This window comes from Catharus ustulatus, chromosome 10, assembly GCF_009819885.2.
Source record: "Catharus ustulatus isolate bCatUst1 chromosome 10, bCatUst1.pri.v2, whole genome shotgun sequence".
Lineage (NCBI taxonomy): Eukaryota > Metazoa > Chordata > Aves > Passeriformes > Turdidae > Catharus > Catharus ustulatus.
The window spans coordinates 18,337,875-18,360,054 of record NC_046230.1 but is presented as its reverse complement, the minus strand read 5'-3'; the positions used below and the strand labels follow the sequence as shown (position 1 = coordinate 18,360,054).

At 42.1% G+C, this 22,180-nt stretch overlaps 1 protein-coding gene across 6 annotated transcripts in view; it reads right to left on the bottom strand.

Moving 5' to 3' along the window:
• Positions 1–22,180, bottom strand: part of MCF2L2 (MCF.2 cell line derived transforming sequence-like 2) — a 153,888-nt gene that overhangs the window by 100,487 nt on the left and 31,221 nt on the right. For all 6 annotated transcript variants that reach the window (XM_033068605.2, XM_033068607.2, XM_033068608.2 and 3 more), the window contains exons 2-4: positions 14,226–14,309; positions 4,721–4,835; positions 643–733 (exon numbers count right to left, since the gene is read on the bottom strand). In XM_033068605.2, the coding sequence (XP_032924496.1) occupies positions 643–733; positions 4,721–4,835; positions 14,226–14,309 (290 nt within the window). The remainder of the gene's footprint in view (positions 1–642; positions 734–4,720; positions 4,836–14,225; positions 14,310–22,180) is intronic.

Sequence of the window (22,180 nt, the reverse complement as noted above, 5' to 3'; positions counted from 1 at the left end):
AAGCATAAAAAAGAACAATTTCTTGAAGAGAGCAGCAAAAACGCCTGAGAATGAAAAACATTTATATCTAAATACCTTGAAAGAACTTAGTGGCCTTTGTCATCCCTCCATCCTACACCTCTGTGTATGTGTTTAGTCTTCACACAGTAAATGCTCCTAGTAAGAGATGTATAAAACCAGCTGCTTTTCTTAGCACTGAAAATCAGTGCCCAGCTCTGACTTTTGCAAATGAGATATAATAAGCTATTAAGAGTTTCTGACAGAGATTATTTACTGCTATGCAAACACAAATCCCTTGGGATCTACTTCTTTCATAAGCAGGCCACGTCATCCCTCCTCAGGGCACAGAAGGGGTACCTCTTAAGACTCCTCTAGGAGCCAACTTCAAATTACTAGAATTTATATTGCAGTCAACCCAGAAAATAAGGAATTTTTCCTAACTCAGCAGTAAACAAGACTATGCAATTTGTCTCTGCAGCTTCCTCCCTCTCTTATTTAACACGAGCTGCAGGGCCAGGGAGAATCTGTATTCACAGCCAGAAAATAGGAGCTTAAAATGAGCACAGGAGGCTGTACTGTGTGCTGAAATTCCAGCAGACAATTTTAATTTCTGGAAGATAAATAAGAAAAGCAAGCACTTACTGCAATTCGTGTCAGGGATGCCTTGACTGCACTCCATTTGTCCCGTCGTCTGTCTATGATGATGATGAATCCGATGCTGGCAGCCTCCAGACTGCAAAACAGATGAAATAGGTGTGCTGGGTTACAGAGATACTCCTGTTCCAAGGCAGAGAGCTGCAGCACAACACAGCCTCCGTCACACCACGCTCAGAGCCCATTATGAAAACACAACGTACAGTGGAAAGAATGAATATTTGGCAGAAACGCACACGAAAAGGAGAGCCAGCAAAATTTCCTTTTCCAGCATAAGGCTAGCAGCTTACACAAACATGAATATTTTATCTGCTGAATCTCTCAGCTGCTGTGCTACTCTGCTGCCAGTCTAGGTGACATAAATAGTTCAGGATCACAAATTACTCTGCTCTTTTGAAGACAGAACCCCCAGATCTTCTTTTCTTCCTGCAAAATTAAGCACCCCCCTACAGTCTTCATTCTCCAGGTATGCTGACACCTGACAGGGGCACTGAGATCCAAGGCATCAGTATCCCCTGGCTTGTACACAAAGTCCCAGGAATTCTGGCAGGCAAAGCAGAAATTGAAGAGTTCTGTTTTGCCAATGACAAACTCGTTCTGGGGTTGCAAGTCATTCAAAACTATCCTTTTCAACATATTGGCTAGAATAACAGTTCCTGTTCCTTCTCAGTGCTTTTCAAGGAGGATCTAGGAGGCAGTGACTTGGTGCTCCATTCCACCTATGTAGACCTCATAAATACCCTATCCTCTCTTCCCTCTCAAAAATCCCACTCTGGAGTGCAAGGTTTCAGTGGGACTGCTCTTCTCTCTGCCTTCCAAGAGAACTCAGCATTGGAGAAGCTAAGAAGTAAACACTGAGTGTCCAGAAACTTCACAAGAGGAGGTGGCTCAGTCATCTCAGGATAAACCAGAGCAGGCAGGACGAGTATGAATGTCATAATCAGAGGACATACTGCAATTGAACATCCAACCACAGATTAAGAAAAAAATTGTTTTAAGTATCTCCTTGATCCCTATTCCACTATCCATGCAAGGACCAACCCAAGAACTGTTCCCGTGGGTCATTTTATCCAAACTCATGTCAATAATCTATTGAAGACCATCAACACAGTAACAACTCTGAGCTCTTGCTGCAGTTCTCCAGGATCAAAAACTGAAAGCCAAAGTATTGTGCAAAACTGGGATGCCATGAGAATGCTCCTAGTAGTTCCTACTGCTAACAGGAAAACTCACTGAATTTTCCAATTCAATACTTTTACAGCATTTCTCTGAGGATTATAAAATTCAATGACAATGCATGACCTTTCCTCTTTAGTAGTGCAACATGCAGCTCTCTGCAGAGGACAGAAAATATGTTTGCAGCAGTGCCTCTCAAGCACGGGGAAGAGAATTCATCTGTTTACTTATTATAAATGCACAAATGTATACATACCCTTGAGTAGTCTTAGATACACACAAACACATACATATCCTTCAGAAGCTCAACAAATATTCCACAGAATAAAATTCCTTGATAAGGTTCAAGTAAAGGCAACACAGATATTGTGTGTGTTGCAGATTGTTACAGAAAGGGTGAGAAACTAAACACAAAAGTCTCAAACTGAGGTCTTCACATTCAAATGATGTTCAGCATAGCACCAGTTGTTGTCACTGAGATAAGCCAGTGGTACTTGTCTGTTTGCTTTTTGATGTGGAGGTTTTTGGGTTGTTTTGCTTATTTGTGGGGTTGTTTGGTTTTTGTTGTTGTTGGGGGGAGGCTGGATTTTTTTTTTTTCTTTTTAGGTAGATAGGAATGACTGAAATCCTAAATTCAGCCAGGGAAACAGAGAGAGTGTCAGCAAGTGATCCTATTTCAACTAGCATGCTGAAAGGCTATGCCAAGGTCTGAATGTCATTTGGTACTAAGGGATGGATGCAGGCAGCCTCAGGAAGAGGCCTGGCTGAGATGGCAGCATCAGCAAAGTGGATGGACAGCTGAGATCCCCACCCAAGTGGGCATCCAGAGAAAGTTTGTTTAAGAGCAAACACACACACACACAAACACACACACACACACATTCTATCAATGTTTTCTCAGTGTCACTACTGTAATGTCTCTACCCTCATTATGAAAATGCATTGGGGTTTCTCCAGTTCTCTGAAAAGAAGGATTTGAAGACAATCCTGAAGAGCAGATAAAGATCAGGCTTCCCTCCAAAATAAATTCTGGCACATTTGCCTAGATATACAGCTGTCTGGCAGAAAGGCTCCCTTTCCCTGAATGAAATATCTGCAATCAGCAGAATTGTTCCATCCTCAGCTCTATATTCAGGTTAGTCCTGGAACACTGAATTGAGATGTTGACTCTCCTGACCTCTTTTGGAAGGAGAGAAGGACACCAGATTATCAAAGTACTTAATCCATGTCAAGTTAAAGGAATTCTGGCCACAGAATCCAGCAAGTAAAAAAGGGCTTTCTGGAGGTATCTAGTGCATGCACAGAGACAGGCATGTGCACACACCATGTTACTGAGTGTCTGTGGGTGTGTTTGTATGCAGACCCCTTTGGTGGAGCACTCTCATGAGCAGGTGTTGAACCACAGGGAAAATGAATCAGGCTACAAAAGTCTCCCTGGGCTGATCTTCAATCCAATTCAATGTTTTGCCATATGAGCATATAAGATTAAGCATTCCAGAGGGACTTAGAAAGTTACTAACATTAGGTGATGTTATCTGCAATCACAGAGCTTATCTCCACTGCTAGCATGAACTTTATAGTAGAGGATATGAGAAGGACAATATTTCTCTTGGTATATTCTCCCAAGTCCCAGCATTAAGGAATAAATTAATTTCTTTAGCCTGAGTTTGCATTGGAGCCATTGTGTCCAGCTACCACTGATGGAGCAATCCTTTATGAATTTGGCTAATTTCTTTTGAAAGCATCTGTGCTTTTGGGCTTCATGCAGGCTGAAGAAGCTCAAAGCATTTCTGTCTATCATGTGGACAATGTAACGTGCTGGTGCCCCAGCATGTGACAAAATCACTGAGAATCATCTCCCTGCGTACCAAGTACAAAGAACTGAAAAATTAGTTTTGTGGTTTTCTCAGCCCTGCTGCTGTTGTATATACTCTACAGCTCGTAGCCCTCCTAGCCCTTAAGTGAAAGAAATACTGGAAACAGAGTTTCCAGAACAAAAGCCCCACTGAGCAGAGTGAAACAATGAAGCTGTTAAATTCACACTATGTGGTTTCTCTCAGCTTGCTTTGGCAACTCTTTGCCAACAACTTACGCAAATATGGTGAATACACGTAGGTGGAGCTGTAAAACTTTCTCACTCAGAACTTGAAGAAGGCACGTTCTCTGGTGTGATCCTCTAAGCATCTTTTTTTACAGAAGACCACAGGAAATAATAAATCATTGCTGTACTTCTCACTAGCACAAATAGCCATGGTCTAGAGACAGGCTCAGGGGACTGAAAAAATATTAAGCTCTCTTAGATAAACAAAAAGTAATTTAGCAGTCATGCCTTAGCACATTTTCTTAGAGTAGGAGAAGTCAGTTTGTTCCACTGTCCTTATAAACCTGCAGGCAAAAAGCAAGGAAAACATCCTGGCTGTGGAGCAATCTCCAAAGAATTGAAGTACCATGGTACTTGCCAGAATCCTGCCAGTGGGGCATCTCACTTGCTTTTTCAGCAAATGGAAATCTGCATAGAAAGATGCACTCAGAGAATAAGCAGTCACGAGACCTCTGCATGTATAGCTCCTTCCAAAGCAGCCCTTCCCTTATTGCATCCAGTGCCCCTGAGTCTTTTCACAAACAACCCCTCTTAGCTCCCCTTAATCTGCTATCTTTGCTGCTGCTCTTCAGATCTATTCCTGTTCCAATTCAGTTCAACCTGCCCTGTGTGAAACTTTCTTCTCTGTGCAAATGATACAATTCCTAGGGCTTCCTGTAGACAGGGAAGTTTTGTAGTGACTGGAGAAATGCAGACACTGGTGTGTCCTGGTAGCACCAGTAAAATCAGCAAGCCACTAGGGAAGCAAAACCATCTAGGAAATGAAGAGAAATTTGTGCTTATCCTCACCTGGGAATGCTGGTTAGATAAGTGACCACATTCAGAAAATCATCATCAGGTATCTCACTGAATCCTGCAAATTCTGGAAAGGTTATAATGGGTGCCCCATCCTTCCCTCTTCCTCCTGCAAAAGACAAGTCATAAAGTTTAGAAGGTGATTTTATGCCTTTGGACAGAGTGTTTCAAGTGGAAAACACTGTCATACTTCTCCTTGTAAAGCACCAACATCCAGTAATTGTCATCAGCTCCCATTTCATATAACTCACTCTAGTTTCATTACCTCCATTTACTCCAGATGAGACTCTAGCCTTTGAGATTCTCAGCTTTTTCATTAATCCTCTGCACAATTCTTTATGTGTTTTCTTTCATTCTTTGTTTCCCATTTCCAAATAATTTCTTGTGATAATATTACAGTATTTCCCTATGTATTGGTATAGCATTCTCCAATTCTTTCTAGACATCAAATGAAATGAAATAACAGAGCATACAAGCTTTGAATACACACATATAGCCCACAAGCCTGGGACCAATCCAGGCTTAGGTCTTTCCTCAAAGTGCATGGATGAATTCTGCTCATCATGCTTATTTGCATCAAACCTCTATTGAACAGGACAGGAAACTGCAAAACTTAAAAGCATTAAGGTTAGAAGAGTCCCTTTATGAGGGATTCCCTGATCCAGATTCAGGCAGAGCCACAGAAAGCATGGAGCCAAACCCCTTGGGACCAAGCAGCCTTTACAGCCCTCCTGACACGATGCTCAGCTCCAAGAGCTGCTGTAGTTCACAGCACAAACCCTGTTCACTTGTAGCACTCATCCTAACTTGGTTCCACTAATAAATCCAGACATTGCTCCAACCACACAGAAACCATGAGGAGTTTTCTCACCAGCTTGGGCTGAAAGCTGAGAGTAGACTGAGGAGGCAGCAGTACAGAAAAGAACACAACGAAACAAAACGTTTTTACAGGTACCTCATTGCTTAGTTCTCCTTAAATGGGGTATTAATGATATGCTTTTCCCTGAGTGTTTCTCCTTTCTTTGCAATCTTTCTGCAAACGTATTTTTTGCACCAGACTCAGGAATTCTCTAACAACCCCATACTGAGTGTAGTTCTGCCATAGACACAGTTTTCTGAGTCATGTATCACACACTGAGGACTCTTGACCAAGGGACAGCCAGATTCTGGGCCTCTCTTTAGTAAAGGGGGAACTGTAAGGCAGTAAATTAACCTCTTCAGGAAAATATCCAATAAATTATTCCATTGGGAGCATGGGAGTGGGGATAAAAAAGCATTCTCATTCCTTGAAAGCACCCTCTAAATCCCCATAAATAATCCCTGTGTCCAGGCTGCTCCCATCCACCACTGCCTTTCCCTGTTGATAACCACAGCTGATGCCACAAACCAGTTTCTCCTGCTCCTGTATTTGTGGTCATTGCAAGGAGGTGCTCCAGTAACTCCTGCTATTCCTCTGTAGAGTGGACAGTCCCTTGCTAGTCCTGATCCTGCCTCTGCCCTATCCTCACAGCATCACTTGGATTATTTAAAATCCCTTCTGTGAGAGCTGGAATGCTGAGGAATACAATGTTTGCACAAGGTAAAATTCAGAGTGCTAGAAAATCAGAATTTTAACAACGAAACCCTTTTTCTTCTTGACATCTGGTGACATGGTATCAACACACTACCTTTAGCCCCTCTTTTCCTTCCTGAAGGTTGATTATTGCTAGATTACATCTGAAAATGACTCAGTTGTGTTAGATCATTCCCTAAACTCACCTTGCTAGAGAGAAAACAGGCCTACAGAGACTCAAAAATCTCTCAGCCAAGAGGGAAAGCAAGAAAGCCATCATTCACACTGCACTGAATTGGATTTCAAATGCTGAGCAGAGCCTCCATGCTGACCTCCCCACTGGCCTTGGGGTGATGCCAAATGCTGATGCATGGCAGCTGGATCTCCAGCTGCACTGTCTGCAGTCAGCAGTGATGGAGAATATGCTGTCATGCAAATTTAGTTTTCCCCAGACTGCTGCACTCCAACCAGCAGGTACCCAGTTGGGCTGGCTTGTTATAGATTCTCAGTGACATCTCCTGGACACAAACAGTAACAACCAGGAAAATTTAACACCAAATTTGTCTGCTGCCTCTCTGTGCAGAGCTCAGTGCATGCCAAGGTATTTCATACCTGGTATCTTGTGAACATTCATAGGATTTCTGGGCACCAAACTTTCCCATTCACCTACTTCAAATATGTGAATATAGTTTAAATGAGGGAGATGTAGTAACTCAGAATATTTTGGTTTAAATCATCAATATTTGCTATTGGAAGATAAGATAGATTCCCCTGGAACCCCTCCTTCAACACCTGATAGTTTAGCTGCAGTTATACTCAAGATTAGTTTAAACTACAAGTTTCAAATGGTACTTCTAATGCTCCTGCTGACCAGGATCTCTTTGTGTCCCTTTTATTTCATCTCTTGCATTTCCATTTGCACATGTGCTCTTCTTCCCCTGGCCCCTTCCCTGAGCTGGATGAGGCAGGCTGATGATGCACTCTGTGTAAGTGGGTGTGTATTTTTGTCACGGGATCTTCTCCTATAAAAAGCCATCCAAAGAATGAATGTAAGCAGACTGAACACTGACTTCTTCCTTTCACCACTGGCAACAAATCCAGGACACTCAGGAGCAGCCTCAGACTGAACATTCAACAAAGAGTCAGCAGCTCCTGCCTCTGGCTAAGCCACAGGCCCTTGACAGCTCCTGACCTTCATCTCACTCTGCAATGTGAAGGCAACACCTCCTGCTGCAACCCCACCAGAACCCTCAGATGGTTCAGCAGGGCTGTATTTCAGACAGGGAAATAAGGAAACCTGCTCCTGCCACACCAGGAAATTAGGGGGAAGTTTGAGGGAGTTTGGTATTCACAAATTGTTAAGTACTGTGAAGAGAAGAGAGCAGAAATGTCAGAAGTGTTGAGTGACAAGCAATACCACAAATACGTTACAAATGGGTTTTTCCTGCCCATATCTGAACTTCAAGCAGTAGTTGAGTTACAAAGGAAAATTATCCATATCCACTTGGATAAGGGATATAAAGGAAGTTCTTTAAATACCAAGGGGGTCTGAAAAACTCTCTCTTGTGTATGAGAGCAATTCCATACATTGAAACGTTAATGCCCTTTTTTCTCCCTGACACTAATCCAAGAATTGCTGCAGTATGCAAATTTCTGCAGAATGTGAATTGACAAGCAGCAGCCCCTTTTTTCCTTGGCCATCAACCTTTCTTTCTAGGGAGCTGCTACAAGATTTCTTCCAGACCTTGAAAAACTTCAGATAGATACTACTCAATGTCTTGAAAGAGCAGAGAGCACAAACTAAAAGCCAATAGGGACAGTCTTCAGTCAGTCCCATAGCCATAAGGACTGAGTATATGGAATTTGACCCCAAGAACTCTCTATATACCCTCCTTGTGCTTGCTGGGACTGTGCATAATTACTATGCTCCTGGGCATCACTTGTGAGAAGAGTGTAATTGCCAAGTAGGAGAGTTTTCAGCCCATCATAAGTAAGGCAGACAGGGATAGAACAAGCTTCAGCAGCTCCACAGAGCACCAGAATCAAAAAGTAGCCCTCAAGAGGGAAAAAAAGGAGACACTATCTAGAAAGTGAGGGCATGAAGAGGGAGACAGAAGTGGTGAAGAGAGTAAGCCAATGAGCAGAGAGGTGAGAGGGGTTACCTTACAGCTGCCAGAAGCACTCAGTGCAGCTGGACAAGGAACCTGAGGGCTGCCGGGAGCAAAGGAGCTCTTGAGGCATGATCTGAGCTAAGGAGCTCCAAGGGAAAAGCAAGCAATACCTTCAGTTTAGTGCAGCCAAAAGCAAAACCAAAGACACACTGAAAAACAGGCATCAGGAATGTGGCTGTGCCTGGCAGTTTCCTCTGACTTGCAGATCTTCCAGGCACCATTAGATGCCACCCTGCAGCACTCTCCAAGCACCACAGCCACCCCTAACACCTGCTGGCAGCTCCAAATGCTGCTGCCCAGCCAGGGAGCCATTGGTGGCAGTGGCCATCACAAGCAGCAGCTACAAAAGCTGGAGGTTCAGCTGGCAGCAGGGAATGTTCAGGCAGTCCCACAGCTGAATTAACATGAGGCTCACTCCTGACTCTGCTTTAGGGCAGCCAGACTATCCCACAGCAGCCTCCTGTGGCTGAGTCACTGCTCCTCAGCCACACCTCAGGCTGCTCCATCATAAGTAGACACAGATTTTTGTCTGCAGAGGAAACCCAACCTGAGCTCAACAAGCTGGAGCACAACCGATGCAAAAAGCAACAGGATTTAGAAGAGCAGAGGGTTGAACTGCCTGGTGAAAGGCAAGACTTCCAAGGAAAATATTACTTGACCTTTTGCCTGGTTTGCAGAATGAGAATGACAGCACTTCACTCCTCCTCTCCCTAGTACATTCCTTAATTTGCTCAGCTTTTCCTCTTCACTTGTGGCCCAAGAGCAAAGGGAAAGGAAGAACCTGGGTGACAGGTCAGAAGTCAGAGTGAATGTGGATGGTTAGGAAATTTAGAAGAGATAGCACACAAGCTATCAGGGTTGTACAAAGGACCCATGGTAATGGGACCTTCACTCACTCTTATGTGTGCCAATTCCCCAAGTCCCAGGACACAGAGCAGCATTCATAGCTGCTCCTATTAGACAGACTTTCCAGCAGCCAGTGCAGCCTGGATAGCTGCTGCAGTGAAGATGGGGCCAGAATTCAGCTCTGGAAACAAAACAGCTGAAGTATTTGGGGAAGGAATATATGTGAGAGAGAAAAGGTTATGGCAGCTGAGAAAATTTAATTTTGCTTTGCAGTGTAAAGGGTGTGATTGACAAATGAGGTGTGAGTGCTGGATTCTGAGAGCTTTCACAGCTGAAGCTGTATGTTGGTATGACTGATGTAAAAGCAGAAAGCAATCACAACTGCAGGCCAAGGCCCTAAACACAATGATGATCTCAGAATATCTCCCACTGTTCAGTTCTAGCCCACCTATGCCTCCCATCTAGGCACAAAAAATATCCATGGTTGAAACAATCAGGGGCTACACCACAGACCTATCCTACAGCCAGCAGCTCTTCTAACTAGAGATCACCAAATATGCTGATTCCCTCGGGAAATAAAACCAAAACAAACAAAAAGCACCAGCCCAACAAAGAGGCAATAGTCAGAAGAAGTTCCAAAAGTTAGTCTGCAAGTTTCCAGAGCTCACCTCCCCAGCCTGCCACAGACACTAACTCATCAGTTAGTATTGGAAAGTGCTCCTGCAAACGCTGCTGACACGTGCAGGTTGAACTGCTTGGGCCTGCCCACATGCAGAGAGCTCCCTGAGTCATCTCAGCCCAGCTCTCACTACAGTTCATCCCCTGGGTCACACAGCCAAAAAATTTAATGATATCTTGGCTGAAGTTCCACTGCTTTGGTCAGGTCTTGCTTTTTCCAAGCTCTGTTTTTTGGTTTTCCATGTTGATTAAGGGTTGTGAGAGATGAATTTCTCATTAAATCATGCTTCCTGGGTCTCAATCTTTATAAAAGATCCGAACTGTCCTTTTGGCAAGGTCAGGCCAGGTTTTCCAAAAGGCTCTGTTCAAAAAGGAAGCAGATGGCCAAATACCCTCCAGGTTTTGCAAATTAAATAAACTGGCATCTGAGTCAGTTACCATTTTCAGATATACTCTCCCATCCACTGAAGTCTGTTAACAGGAGCAGACACAAAGAAAATGATTCTCTCTGCTAATACATTTCGTGACAGTTTGTCTAATAAAGTCGTGATTTAGCAATATGATCCATTATAGCTGCAAATGGCAGATTGGGCTCTTTGACAGAGTAATTACAGATAAGAACAGGTTGTGAAGCTGCAGATAAAAAGGGTGGGGGGGAGAAGGAATAGTAGCAGCTCCAAGAGCAGATTGGTACTGCAGTTTATTAGTCTGTCTGTCAGCAGGACAGAAAAACTATTTTACTAGTGATTCTTTACTCTTGAGTAAAAACTGGTGTGTTAGAAGAACCAGGTTTTCAGTACTACTCAACTTTGCAATCTTGTTCCCTTAAGAGCTACAGGAAACACACAAACCTGGCTGAGCACTCCTGCTGTGTTGTCACAGCTGTAGTCCCATAATTGGAGTTTGGTTTACAGGGAAAGGAAAGAGGCAGTAGTGGTATCAAAACTAGAATTTAACCACAAGAACCAGTACTCCTACCAGATCTCACAAGCTAAGCAGGGTTAAATCAGTACATGAGAAAAGAGATGACCAAAGTAAAATTATGTGATTAAGGATATTGCCACATTACACTTCAACCTTTTCCAGGACCTCAATGGATCAGGGAAGGCTTTGGACAGATTTCCTGTTCTTGGCATGAGGTAAGGTCTTGATTAGCATGGTAGGTGGAGGACCAGGACAAACAGGAGGCTGTTAATAGGCAATACATTAATTGTAACTAGACCCCGATACAATCAAACACCAAATGCATTTGGCTTGTTATGTAATTCCTACCATCTGCTTGGAGACCACAAGACAGTCAGATCTTCTTAAGAAGTTTGCACACAGCAAAAGTGGAGAGAAGTGTTCCTAATGAGTCATGTCCAGAGAAAACAAAGAGCCTTTGATTCAATCATTTTCCTCTTGCTTTTCTGCTTTACTGCAACGGAACATTGTGAGTTCACTGCATCTACCTCAGCTGCCAGCTGTTACTAAAAAGGTGGTATTAGCAAGAGAAATACTCATTTATGACAAAGTTTGCAACAGTCAACCATGACTTTCATCATGACTGGACAAAAGCATTTGGAGTCCACAGGACTGAACAGGAGAGTTTGACAAAGCTTAGAGGCTGTGGAGTAACAGAAACCAGACCCAGTGCTACATCCTCTGACATGTAAGAGGTGCCTGGCTGCACCCTGGAACTGCAGCCTCCCGACTGAAAGAAATCTAGTATAAATCAGTGTATACCACCGTTAAGGAGTTGTTCAGATAAACATAATTTATGTCCATAAACCTCTACAAGAACACTGGAATTGCCTTTTACTGCTCATGATGGTGACCAAAGAACAGAAGGTTTGGTTTTTTTTCCAGACAGTGGCTACTGAGCTGTAACATTTCAATATGGAAAACCAGGAAATAGGCTAAGTATCAAATTTTCAGCCACCATGTAGGCAAGTGCTGAAGCACCAAAATACTTGTGGTTGCTCATACCTAATGAAGAGCAGCAAACAGCATGTTTTGAGGAAAAGCTACAGAGCCATCTGGAAAAAAAATCTAAATCAAATGAGGTCATTTATGTGTGAATTACTTTAATAAGTGAAATGAGGCAGAAGAGTGCCCAGTTTTGTTTTCATTCCATGAAAAAGCCAATCTTTTGCTAAGGAAAAAGTAAGTTACATTATTTAGAGAAATGCATTTTTGAAAAGTATAGTAATGTCTGGCTGGCATCTAAAGTTCTCTTTGCAGGAGGCAATAGAGGGAGAGTAAGAAAGATTCCTGCTATGTTTTACCTATCACTCACCAGTGGTCACCAACAGAATAAAACCTGGGGGACCAAAGGGGCTTCTAATCCCTCCTTATCTCCTTCACACGCTACCACAGGGATTTTGGAGTAAGGGACCCAGATTTTCAAATTTAGCTGCCAACTTCAGACTGAAATCAACTTAGAAACTATGAACTACAGTGCCTTGTTTTATATTAGGATACTATTTCTAGACTGTACTGAGGAGATTTTAGATAAGTCTGAAAATTCTTAAAATGTGATTCATTATTTATGTAGATGGGGCCATGAAAGACCTTCTCACTCTCCTTTGGTATTTGTTAGTTGTACTTCTATGTTGATGAACCAGTTATTTGCTGATTACTAACAAACAAACCTTCAGCCTTGCCTTTTATGAAGAGTTATTTTTCAAGTCTTTAAGCAGCTCCCATTGAAACAGCCTTATTTAAACACCTTTCTCATCACTTCCAAGAATAAAAGAATTAGATAAATGTGAAGAATTGAATTTGCAAAAATAGCAGGTGAGAATACAGGCACTTGTGAAATTATGAGTCCATAAAGACATATGAAAATTTTTTTTTATGTCTACCCTTGACATTTTTATTCTATGTTTAACATTCTAGCTGGAACTGGAAATGGGTTTTTTTTCCTGTTTAGTAAACCACTTTCCATAAGTTGCTCATTACATGCTGTATTCAGCTTTTGCTATTGGTCCCAAATATTGCAAGGTAATGGGGTTCAAAAATAGCAATCCTCCACATTTTACTGGGTAAGCAATTGCATATGAAGCACTCAGTTCCCAACAATTCCTACTTACCCTGCACTGAGCACAAGAGTGGGATGTAAAGGATTTGAGCAATTTAATGCAGTTACAGACCCTGTCCTGCCCAGAGGGTTCTGTTCATTAGGAATTCTGGGAAAGTGGGATCCTGAGATGTTTTACTGCAGATCAGGGGGCAGTTGATTCCAGCTTTGCCCAGTCAATACCCTCTGTTTAATGCAAACCCTTTAGTTATTGAGCTTAGGAAACTGCCACAAGATCCTACCTGGAAGCCTCCAAAATGAAGTTTTAATACTCAGAGCCTCATAAAGAATTTTGTGTAAAGTAGATTTGGATTTCTTTTGGCAACTTAGAATGTATTTTAAACTGCAAAGATACAGCAAGGGTTGGACCTGCTGAGCTGACCATTTCCAGAGCTGGGGTGGTGCAGTCTCTGCACTCTACACCCAGTGTTCCTCTCCACCAAGAGGGACAGGTTTTTCAAGAGGACCTTCTTATAATCTTAGCATTTTGTGCAAATTCATGATACTTCAATGTTTCTATGGGGAATATGATAAGAAAATTCTGAATTTTCTTATTTGCAGAACAGGCAGAAATAGAGACAAAAGGAGTTGCCAGAGGCCATGCAGTCAACAGCAGAGACTGGTTTAGGAGCCAGATAAGATTTTATCATCTACAGAATCCAAAATAATGTATTAAATAATTTGCCAAATATTTCAGTATCAGCTCTTTCTTTAGGGAAGGAACTGCGTCACTTTGCGAGATTGCAAACTTCAGGCAAACAAAGGACTATGTAATAATCATATCTTTTCAAGATTAGAACCTTACACTTTAGCAATGAATCATTTCTAAAACAAAGGCAAATGAGGAAGAAGGGGGAGGTCATGAATAGATCCCTGATAGACCAAAATCTTTTCCCACAAACAAGATGCTTGGACATGTAGTGACAGTTTTGTTTAATTTCTTGCCCTCTAAAAATGTTCCTCCAGCATGTGGAGAACATAGAAAATGAACTTGCCTTAAAAAAACAAGTACAGCAGCTTGGCATTTACCTGTTCCATACGCTGTGAATATCTGATTGCAGCAGCACTTTTCAGGAGCAATATGAAAATACTATTGAACTGCTGTACAGAGCTGAAGGGTGACAGTCAGAATGACACATTCCAATATGTTTCCATGAGAATCGTGGAGTGTCATTACCAGCAACTTCTTACCTGACAAGATTGCAAATTGCCTGTGGAGCTGCTCTATTATATCCACTGCTACCAGCGGCCGGATCTCCTGCTGCATGATTTCATCTGTGCAAGGGAAAACAGAAATCTTCAGTGAGTTCATAAAGCCTTAATGATAATTTTTTCCTCCTTTGACAACCCAGCAAAACGAAGATGACACTTAAAGAACAAGAGCCTATCTGGATTATTGCCTGAGCTATTATATGACTATCGTGGTAAAGATTATACTTACAGAGTCTCCTCTTCAGCCTGTTAACATCATCTATTGCCTTGTGATTTGAGAGAGAGCTTTCCATAAACCAGCTCCAGCAGATTTGCCAGAGCTTGCCACAGGTCTGCTCAAGCTGACAGCCTTCTCCTTACTGCTTCAGATTCCATATTAAGTCACTGCATTTGGCCTCCCACTACAGCAGTTTTTCAGTCTTTGAAACAGTGAAGTCTACTCCACATCTATGGCCCTGTTCCACCCTGAACTCTGGGATCTCTGCTGGAGAACTTTGTGTAACCAGCCAATCCACACGGTTTCCTTTCCCGATGCTTTTTCCGCTACAGGCAAACACATAGTAAAAGGAGGAAATAAGGGGCTGTGAGACTTTCTTCTCATGAAAACAAAGCCTGTTATTTTGAAGTAAACACTAAAAAGTTAGAAAGTAACTTGGCAAGTAGCTGGGCAAAAATGACCTTAACTTTTTAATGTGATCTATGGAGTGCAAAGCAATTATAGTCTCACATAGAGCTAATTTGATCTCTTTTTGTAACAGGTGTACACAGTTATTTTCCCCACTCTTCATACCAATCTAAAGCAGCAACATTTACTGAGAAATGCCTGCCAACTCAACTAGCAGGACCAAAGTTTATGTTATAATAACACCTACAGGAACTACTCCTTTAGCCACTGTACAGAACAAGAACCAGTCCTGGTGCTGTACAGATCACCTCTAAGTGCCCAGATGGAAGGAAGGAGGCTGGGTCCTGATAGACCACAGACCTGAGTCAGGGCAGGCAGTTGCCCCATTCAAGCACCAAGATCTTAACTGATGTGAATTCAACAGGGACTGAAATGCTTTTGTGCACCTGGTTTTAAATTAACAGTCCAGAAACAGAGAGGGAGGTCAGAGAAGTTAGAGATTAGCTGCTTCTTTCTTCTGCATCCTAGTCTACTGCCCAAATACCTTCTCTGTCTTACTTTCAGACATCCACTCTGAACCAGGGATTCTAGGTTTTAAATGACACAATGTCACAGAATTCACAGAATGACTATGACTAGGTTAGAAGATCATTGAGTCCAATCCATGCCCTAACACCTCAGCTAGACCATGGTACCTGAGAAACCTCAGGCATCATCCATTGAAGGAAACTGTTGATTTCAGCACCCCCCAGCAAAGTTATTGTGACATCTGCACAGTCCCACAGGTGGTCAGGTACACTCAGGTTTGACCAGGACTGAGATTATGCCAAACAGCTGCAAAAATAGAAAAAAGGTTTCTACAATGGATGACAGAATCACAAGGAGGCTCGACAGAAATGGGAAGTTAACTAGAAAAGGTGCCACCATCTCTCACCTCTCAGAGACTTGCCCAGCCCTCCAGGGTAAGAAACCTGCCAGTACTTTAGTTTGTTTTTGATGATTGTTAATGTGAAGACATCATTAATATCAACCAGTCTTCAGCAAAACAGAAATTCCACCACCCACCCAACCCCAACTTAGCTTTATTAGCTTGCTCTAAACATAGCTTGGTTTCTGGTTTCTAAATATCCTTTTTATTTCAAAGGTTTTTTGTGATGTAAGGATAAGATGAAGTGAAAGAAACAAGAACTGCAGAGTGCCAATTAGCTCTCATCAAACCCCCTGCCTGGGCAAGACAAACCACATGGGACTTGCTAGAAAACTCACACTCAGGAGGAGATGTCCAGATGATGAGAAAGGTGGTACAAAACACATTCAGCCACTAGGAATCACACATTCAATAAGTCAGCACAGTTCACACTCTGACATGCTGGGGAAATAAATTGCAGCAGAAGAAACTAGCAGGAGACTGAGAAAATCTGAGAAAATAAGGGAAGGTGCTTCACGAGCCCAAATGGCAAATCAGATCACATGGCTATGAAATGTCAGCTGCTGTAGACTACAGCACTCAAGGTCCCATTTGCATCTACCTCTAGAGCAGTACTTAAAGGTAATTACTCCTCAATATGGAAGAATTTGTTACACCATCACAGCACTGAACTTGCAGCCGAAGTCTCAGTCCTTGGAAACATGATCACCTGAGGATGCTGGAGGAAGTTCTTAATCTTTGACTAGAAGAAAAGCTTGGGAAAAAAATCTTATAAGCAAACCAAAAGGCACAAGTGTGGGTTTGTTACAAAGCTATGACATTTGCCTAACATCAGTGAGCAATAATCACTTGTATCTTCCACTAGCTTTATCCCAGGAAGCTCTGAAGCCTCTCTGGTCTGCACTGCCAGCCAGAAGGCAGCAGGAAGTGCTGCTCACCCTCCTGGACAGAAGCAAGGTCCCATTTTTCTGTGGGACTGATATTCCAGCTGAGAAACTCCTTCTTCAGGGTGATCTGAGTGATATTGAGCTGACAGCTACAGGTTCATAGACACTTCAGAAAAACTTACTGATGATAGGTGCATTTTAACACTATGTGGGCTCAAGGGGAAGGTTTCAGGAAGTTGAAAAGCTGCAGGACCTTGACAACTAACCTGTTTCATTGCACCCCTTGCTAATACTTACAGAGGAGATTGGACAACTCCTGGTCACTTCAGAGCAATCCTGTCCTCAGATAAAATCTGTACAGGCATGCAACTCAAGATCTTATCAGAACATACACTAGCCAAGTGTCTGGAACATATTTATTTTGGGAAACTTGATTCAGGCATTTCCCACCTTCTGTGTGATTGCTCTTGTCTTCACTTTTTTCTGTTTTTTAAATAAGAGGCAGTTATTCATAACCTCTGAAATTTAAAAAAGAAAAATGTAATTGTTTGGTGTCACATGGAACAATGCCAATCTGCTACACAGGTCATCAAAGATGAACGTTTTCATATACCATACAGTTCTACATGACTTGAATCAATTGAATTTGTCAGAACAATTCAAATTTGAATAAGGATGTGGTAAAAGAGGGGAAAAAAAGAAAAAGATAAACAAGTCAGTTCATTCACTCTCAGTTCTCCTCTTAAACTACTATAAATTCAATTCCTAGCAGAGGCCAGTTTCAGTGCAGCAGAAGTAGGCCTTACAGTTTTGCTTCCCAAGGTTTTCTACCATGGGGGAGAAAAAGAAAAGCAATTACTACAGCCATCTGTCTGGCACAGCTTCTCCTCCTTCCCAGCTCTCTAGGGAGGCTCACTGCAACTGTGCTATCTGAACCTCGAGGGGAAAGCCATTCAGTTATGCTTCATAATTCCTCATTCAGAAATGAAACCTGCTTGGGCTTGCACAAACACGTGCTTATTCTCTGTCTCTTATTCTCACATATCCAGCTGTATGTGCTCCCACAGCAGGTCTGGAGGAGCTACACCAATGACAGATGATTAAAAGCAATGGAGGATATCCTCTTGTTCTTCCCTCTTTTCTCTGAGCAGACACAAACCAGTTTGCATGCTAATGGCAACTGATTGTTTCCAACAGCGCTGGGAAGGTGACCTGGAGTGAGGGACTGGACTGCACCAAGCAGATGGACACAGCAGTGCCTGCTGCTCCACCAAGGACAGCTAAAGGCCACCACCCACAACAGGACACTGGGGCTTCTTTGTCTTTGAGTGGCTGAAGGCCACAACTTCCCAGACTTGTGCTCACTGCAGGAGGGGATGGCTTCAATCCCCTGTCTGAAGTCACTGCTCTTGGAATAATGGGTTACAAATTTCCAGAGAAAAGCTCATCTCTTCTTAATGACAGCCAAATATGTAATTCACAGGGAAGGAAGACAGAAGGGAGTGAAAGAAAATATTTTCTAAAATAGTAGAGTACATCGGCCTACTTCTACTTTGTGCAAGCTCTGTCAAAAGTTATGCTCAGAGCTTTCATAATTGTTTGGAGAAAAATCAGATTGTTGATGTGATAGAAAAGGGTTGGACAAGTTAAGCACGAGGCCAGATATTTCATTTTAAGAACATGAAAGGACACCTCACGTTATGTGTTCTTATGCTCCTTAAAAAGTACCAAAAGGCAAATCCAGAGTTTGAAAGTTGCAGAATTCCTACAGTTCAGAACTTCTCCCAGGTCCTAAGTCTGCTTAGTTTACCACCAGCAACAGCAAAATCTAGCAGAGCTAAGTTAGATTTGAAGAATTAAACAAACTAAGGAAGCAAATTGGCACATTTCACTGATAATGTTTAAGCAGGCTAAAGGATTTGAAAATATTCTGTCCCACCAGAATTCCCAGTTCAAATCCTTAAGCAAAACATTTCCCTTTCTGAAGGTCAAAAAGAACTTCAAGGTTATTACAACAATGAAAGAATTTCTTCATTTGGATTACTTTTTAAAAATTTCTTTTTCTTTCTCACCATTTGTGCCCCTTGTTTACTTTCTGAAAAGACTTGTTTATTCTCTCAGCCCAGGCAGACAAACAGTGAGGTCAGTTACTGATACAAGCTGCTGTGCTACAGATTGTTCTAAAGAATTACAGTAATTTCACGATTATAAGCTGCACCATTTTGACTAAAATTTTGGTCCAAACCCAAAGTGCGGCTTATAATCAGGTGCGGCTTATATATGGACAAAGAATGAAAAGTTGCTGTTTTAGTTTGGAGGACAGGTGTCTGCTGAGAAAGGCAGAAGCTTCTCTTTGAAATGGAGAATGTAAACCCCCTCCCTCCAAATTATTATAATTTGGAAATCAAGGGGCTCTCAGGCAAAGATATGGGAATTAGGAGTAACAGTTCTTTACTATGGAAATTAAAATAGAAATACAGTACTACAAAGAACAAACCCCAAACCCTGACAAAGTCAGAGTACAGCCTGACACCCCGTCAGGCAGGGTGTTGGTAGCAGTCCCATTCCATGGTGGCTGCATCCTCCTGCAGTGACAGATGTGGCTCAGTTGGGGCAGTGCTCCTGTACAAGGTGCAGTTTCCCTCTGGAGGTCCAGTGGTGATGTGGAGAAATCCAGTTTTCCTCTGGAGTCCAGTGGAGAAAGGGGCTCCCTTAGTGTCCCAAAACCTCTGTTTTTATCTTGGTAAGAAATGTTGGGCTCTTCCCCCTGGCTGGAGCAACTCCCAATGGGATGCAGTAATTTTATCAGTCCCACAATGGGACTCAATGGTCATTAGCAGAAAATGACTCGCTGGAGGAAGGATGGGTTGTGAAAAGAAAAAGAACAATGCCCTGCCTGGTTTCAATGGATGGACCATTAGCAGAATATCTGCCGTTGAGATAAGGATCACTGTCCCCACCCTCAACAGATGGTGATAGAACAGATACCTTTTATCACATTCTGTATTGTAACGTGCGGCTTATAATCAGGTGCGGCTTATGTATGGACAAAGAACACCCAGGGTCTGGAATGGACTCGGTAATTTGGAAAACCCGGACCGGATTCAACCCGGAAACAGGAATGGAGTCAGCCGGTAATTTGGAAAACCCGGACCGGATTCCGCCCAGAGTCCGGAATGGAGTCGGCCGGAAATTTGGAAAACCCGGACCGGATTCAACCCGGAGTCCGGAATGGAGTCGGTAATTTGAAAAACCCGGACCGGATTTCGCCTGGAGTCCGGAATGGAGTCGGTAATTTGGAAGACCAGGACCGGATTCTGGCTGGAGTCCGGAATGGAGTCGGTAACTTATTTGGAAAACCCTGACATAAAGGAGAGAAGAAATATCTTTACAACATCAAGCAATGCAATCTGATCCACGATCAGGGTAGTGAGCGACTCATCAAATATCTGTGCAGCAAGCAGGAATTGATTTTCCACTCCTGTCCACCTGCTGTGGATGTGTGTGTGCATCACCAAGCAGCATTCATGCACACTGCTGGGTGCTTGGAAGATTTTACTACAACATGCTACAGTTCATGGTTTTTGGTTTTATTTTTATTTTTGACAGCTTGCTGGTGATTAATGATTTAGGAATTTAAACCTTCACCTTTAGAAATCACCAAAATCACCATCCGTTACTGATGCCTCCTTCAGCAGCTCAACTCAGTATAATTCAAATTGCAGGTACCTCTGACCTAGGAGCTGTGTGCTGCTACACCAGCAGTATCCTTAAAAAGCCTTGTGTGTTATTTTCTGTTGGGAATATGAGCATGAGGGATTGCTGGAGTGAGAAATTAGCTTTAGAGGTCTGGAGTGCCTGGGAGTGGGAGGTCAAAGGTGCAGCTTTCTGTTGGCTCCAAACAAAGATGAGATCAACATCTGTGCTCAAGCTGAAGCCTATTTGGCAGCATGGTTTTAGGGGTTTAATAAAGAAAACACACAGTTTGCTCCATCATAATGGAGCACATTTTACACCAGATGTTGTTGGGTATCATGAAACACTTGTTTATATAAACAAAATATATATTAATGGGAAAATGTGCTTTCACACTTTTAAAAGCTAGTGTGTACCTGGATGCTAAAGCTTAGATTGCTCCTAATATGTATGGAATTACTGCAAGTTGTATGAAACAGCTGTAAATTGTGTAAAAGAGATAGATTCAAAAGAGCAGAATGGTAAACAGAATTCCAAGACTTTTTCTGGTTTTGTTTTTCACTTGGACACCTTTGAGTATGGACATTGTGGTAGGTTTTTTGTTTTGGACATGATACTTCCTAAACTGAAATTCAGATGCAGAGAGCTTGCCTGTCTGTTGGAAGTACTTGATTTGATTTGTCAACTATTAATAGTGTATCTTGGAATCAATTTAATTCTACTTAGTGAGTGTTCACATGAATTGGAATTAGTTTAGTGATATTTAATTTTTTTCCAAGATATCCTTGGCCCTGCTAGTGCAGGCACAAATAGAGCTGAATGGGCAGGTGTTCAGCAGATGGAATAAAACTCCCATAAAAGTGCAGGTGTGCACAGCAGATTCAGCAAGTGAGAACATGAAAAAACTGAGTTTTTCTGGGAGTTCACTAAACATCATGGGCATCACATTTATTTTATTTTTATTCTTCCCCTTCTGTAAGGACCTTAAAGTCAATTTTCCTGCCCACACAGGGTTTTTTTTGTGAGCTTGCTTTCAGTTGAAAGGGATATTCTGTGGGAATTTCACTTCCATTAGTGTGTCTGCTCTCTGCAGTAACTTTATTGACCACATAAGGAATGATGATTTTGTTTTTTTCCAGTAGTTCCTTCAAGACACTCTTCTGAAGCTTGGTTTGATTTGGAGAGGGAAGAAGGGTCAAGATAACAAAAACTTCCAGGTAAATAAGCATATGTTCTTGCTTGCAGTAACATTTCTCTAAAATTTCTCCAAAATTTCTCCTGATTTAATGAAGACATGAAGGTTTTTTTTTTTTTTTGTATCTCCTGAATTTAATAGATGTTTTAAATTAATTTATTAAGCAGCTCTCATAGTCTAAATTGAGAACCTGTTTCCCTAGCAGAATGTAAGGAAATGAGACACTCTTAATGTTTTGGGGTGAGTTGGAAATTCACCTTAGAGTTCAATGGCTTGAACCCACAGATGAGATGTGGGCATTTTTTTCACTATTAGTTCATGTTCTTCTTTCTCAAGTTCTCCAATTAAGCTTTTAAAAAAAATATTTCCAGGTACAGAAAAATGGTACAGAAAAATCCCAAGGATCCCAAGGAGAATAACAACTGGAAACACCACGTTTTTTTAAAAAGTATTTTTTTCCCAAATCCTCCAATATAGCTGCTCTTTGTCCAAATATATCCTGGAAACAAATTTCCAGGAAATTCGTGAAATTACTGTACTAAAAATCCAGCTATAAACAGAAAGGAAATCCCATCCTTTCACTTATTCTTCTGCACATTGCTG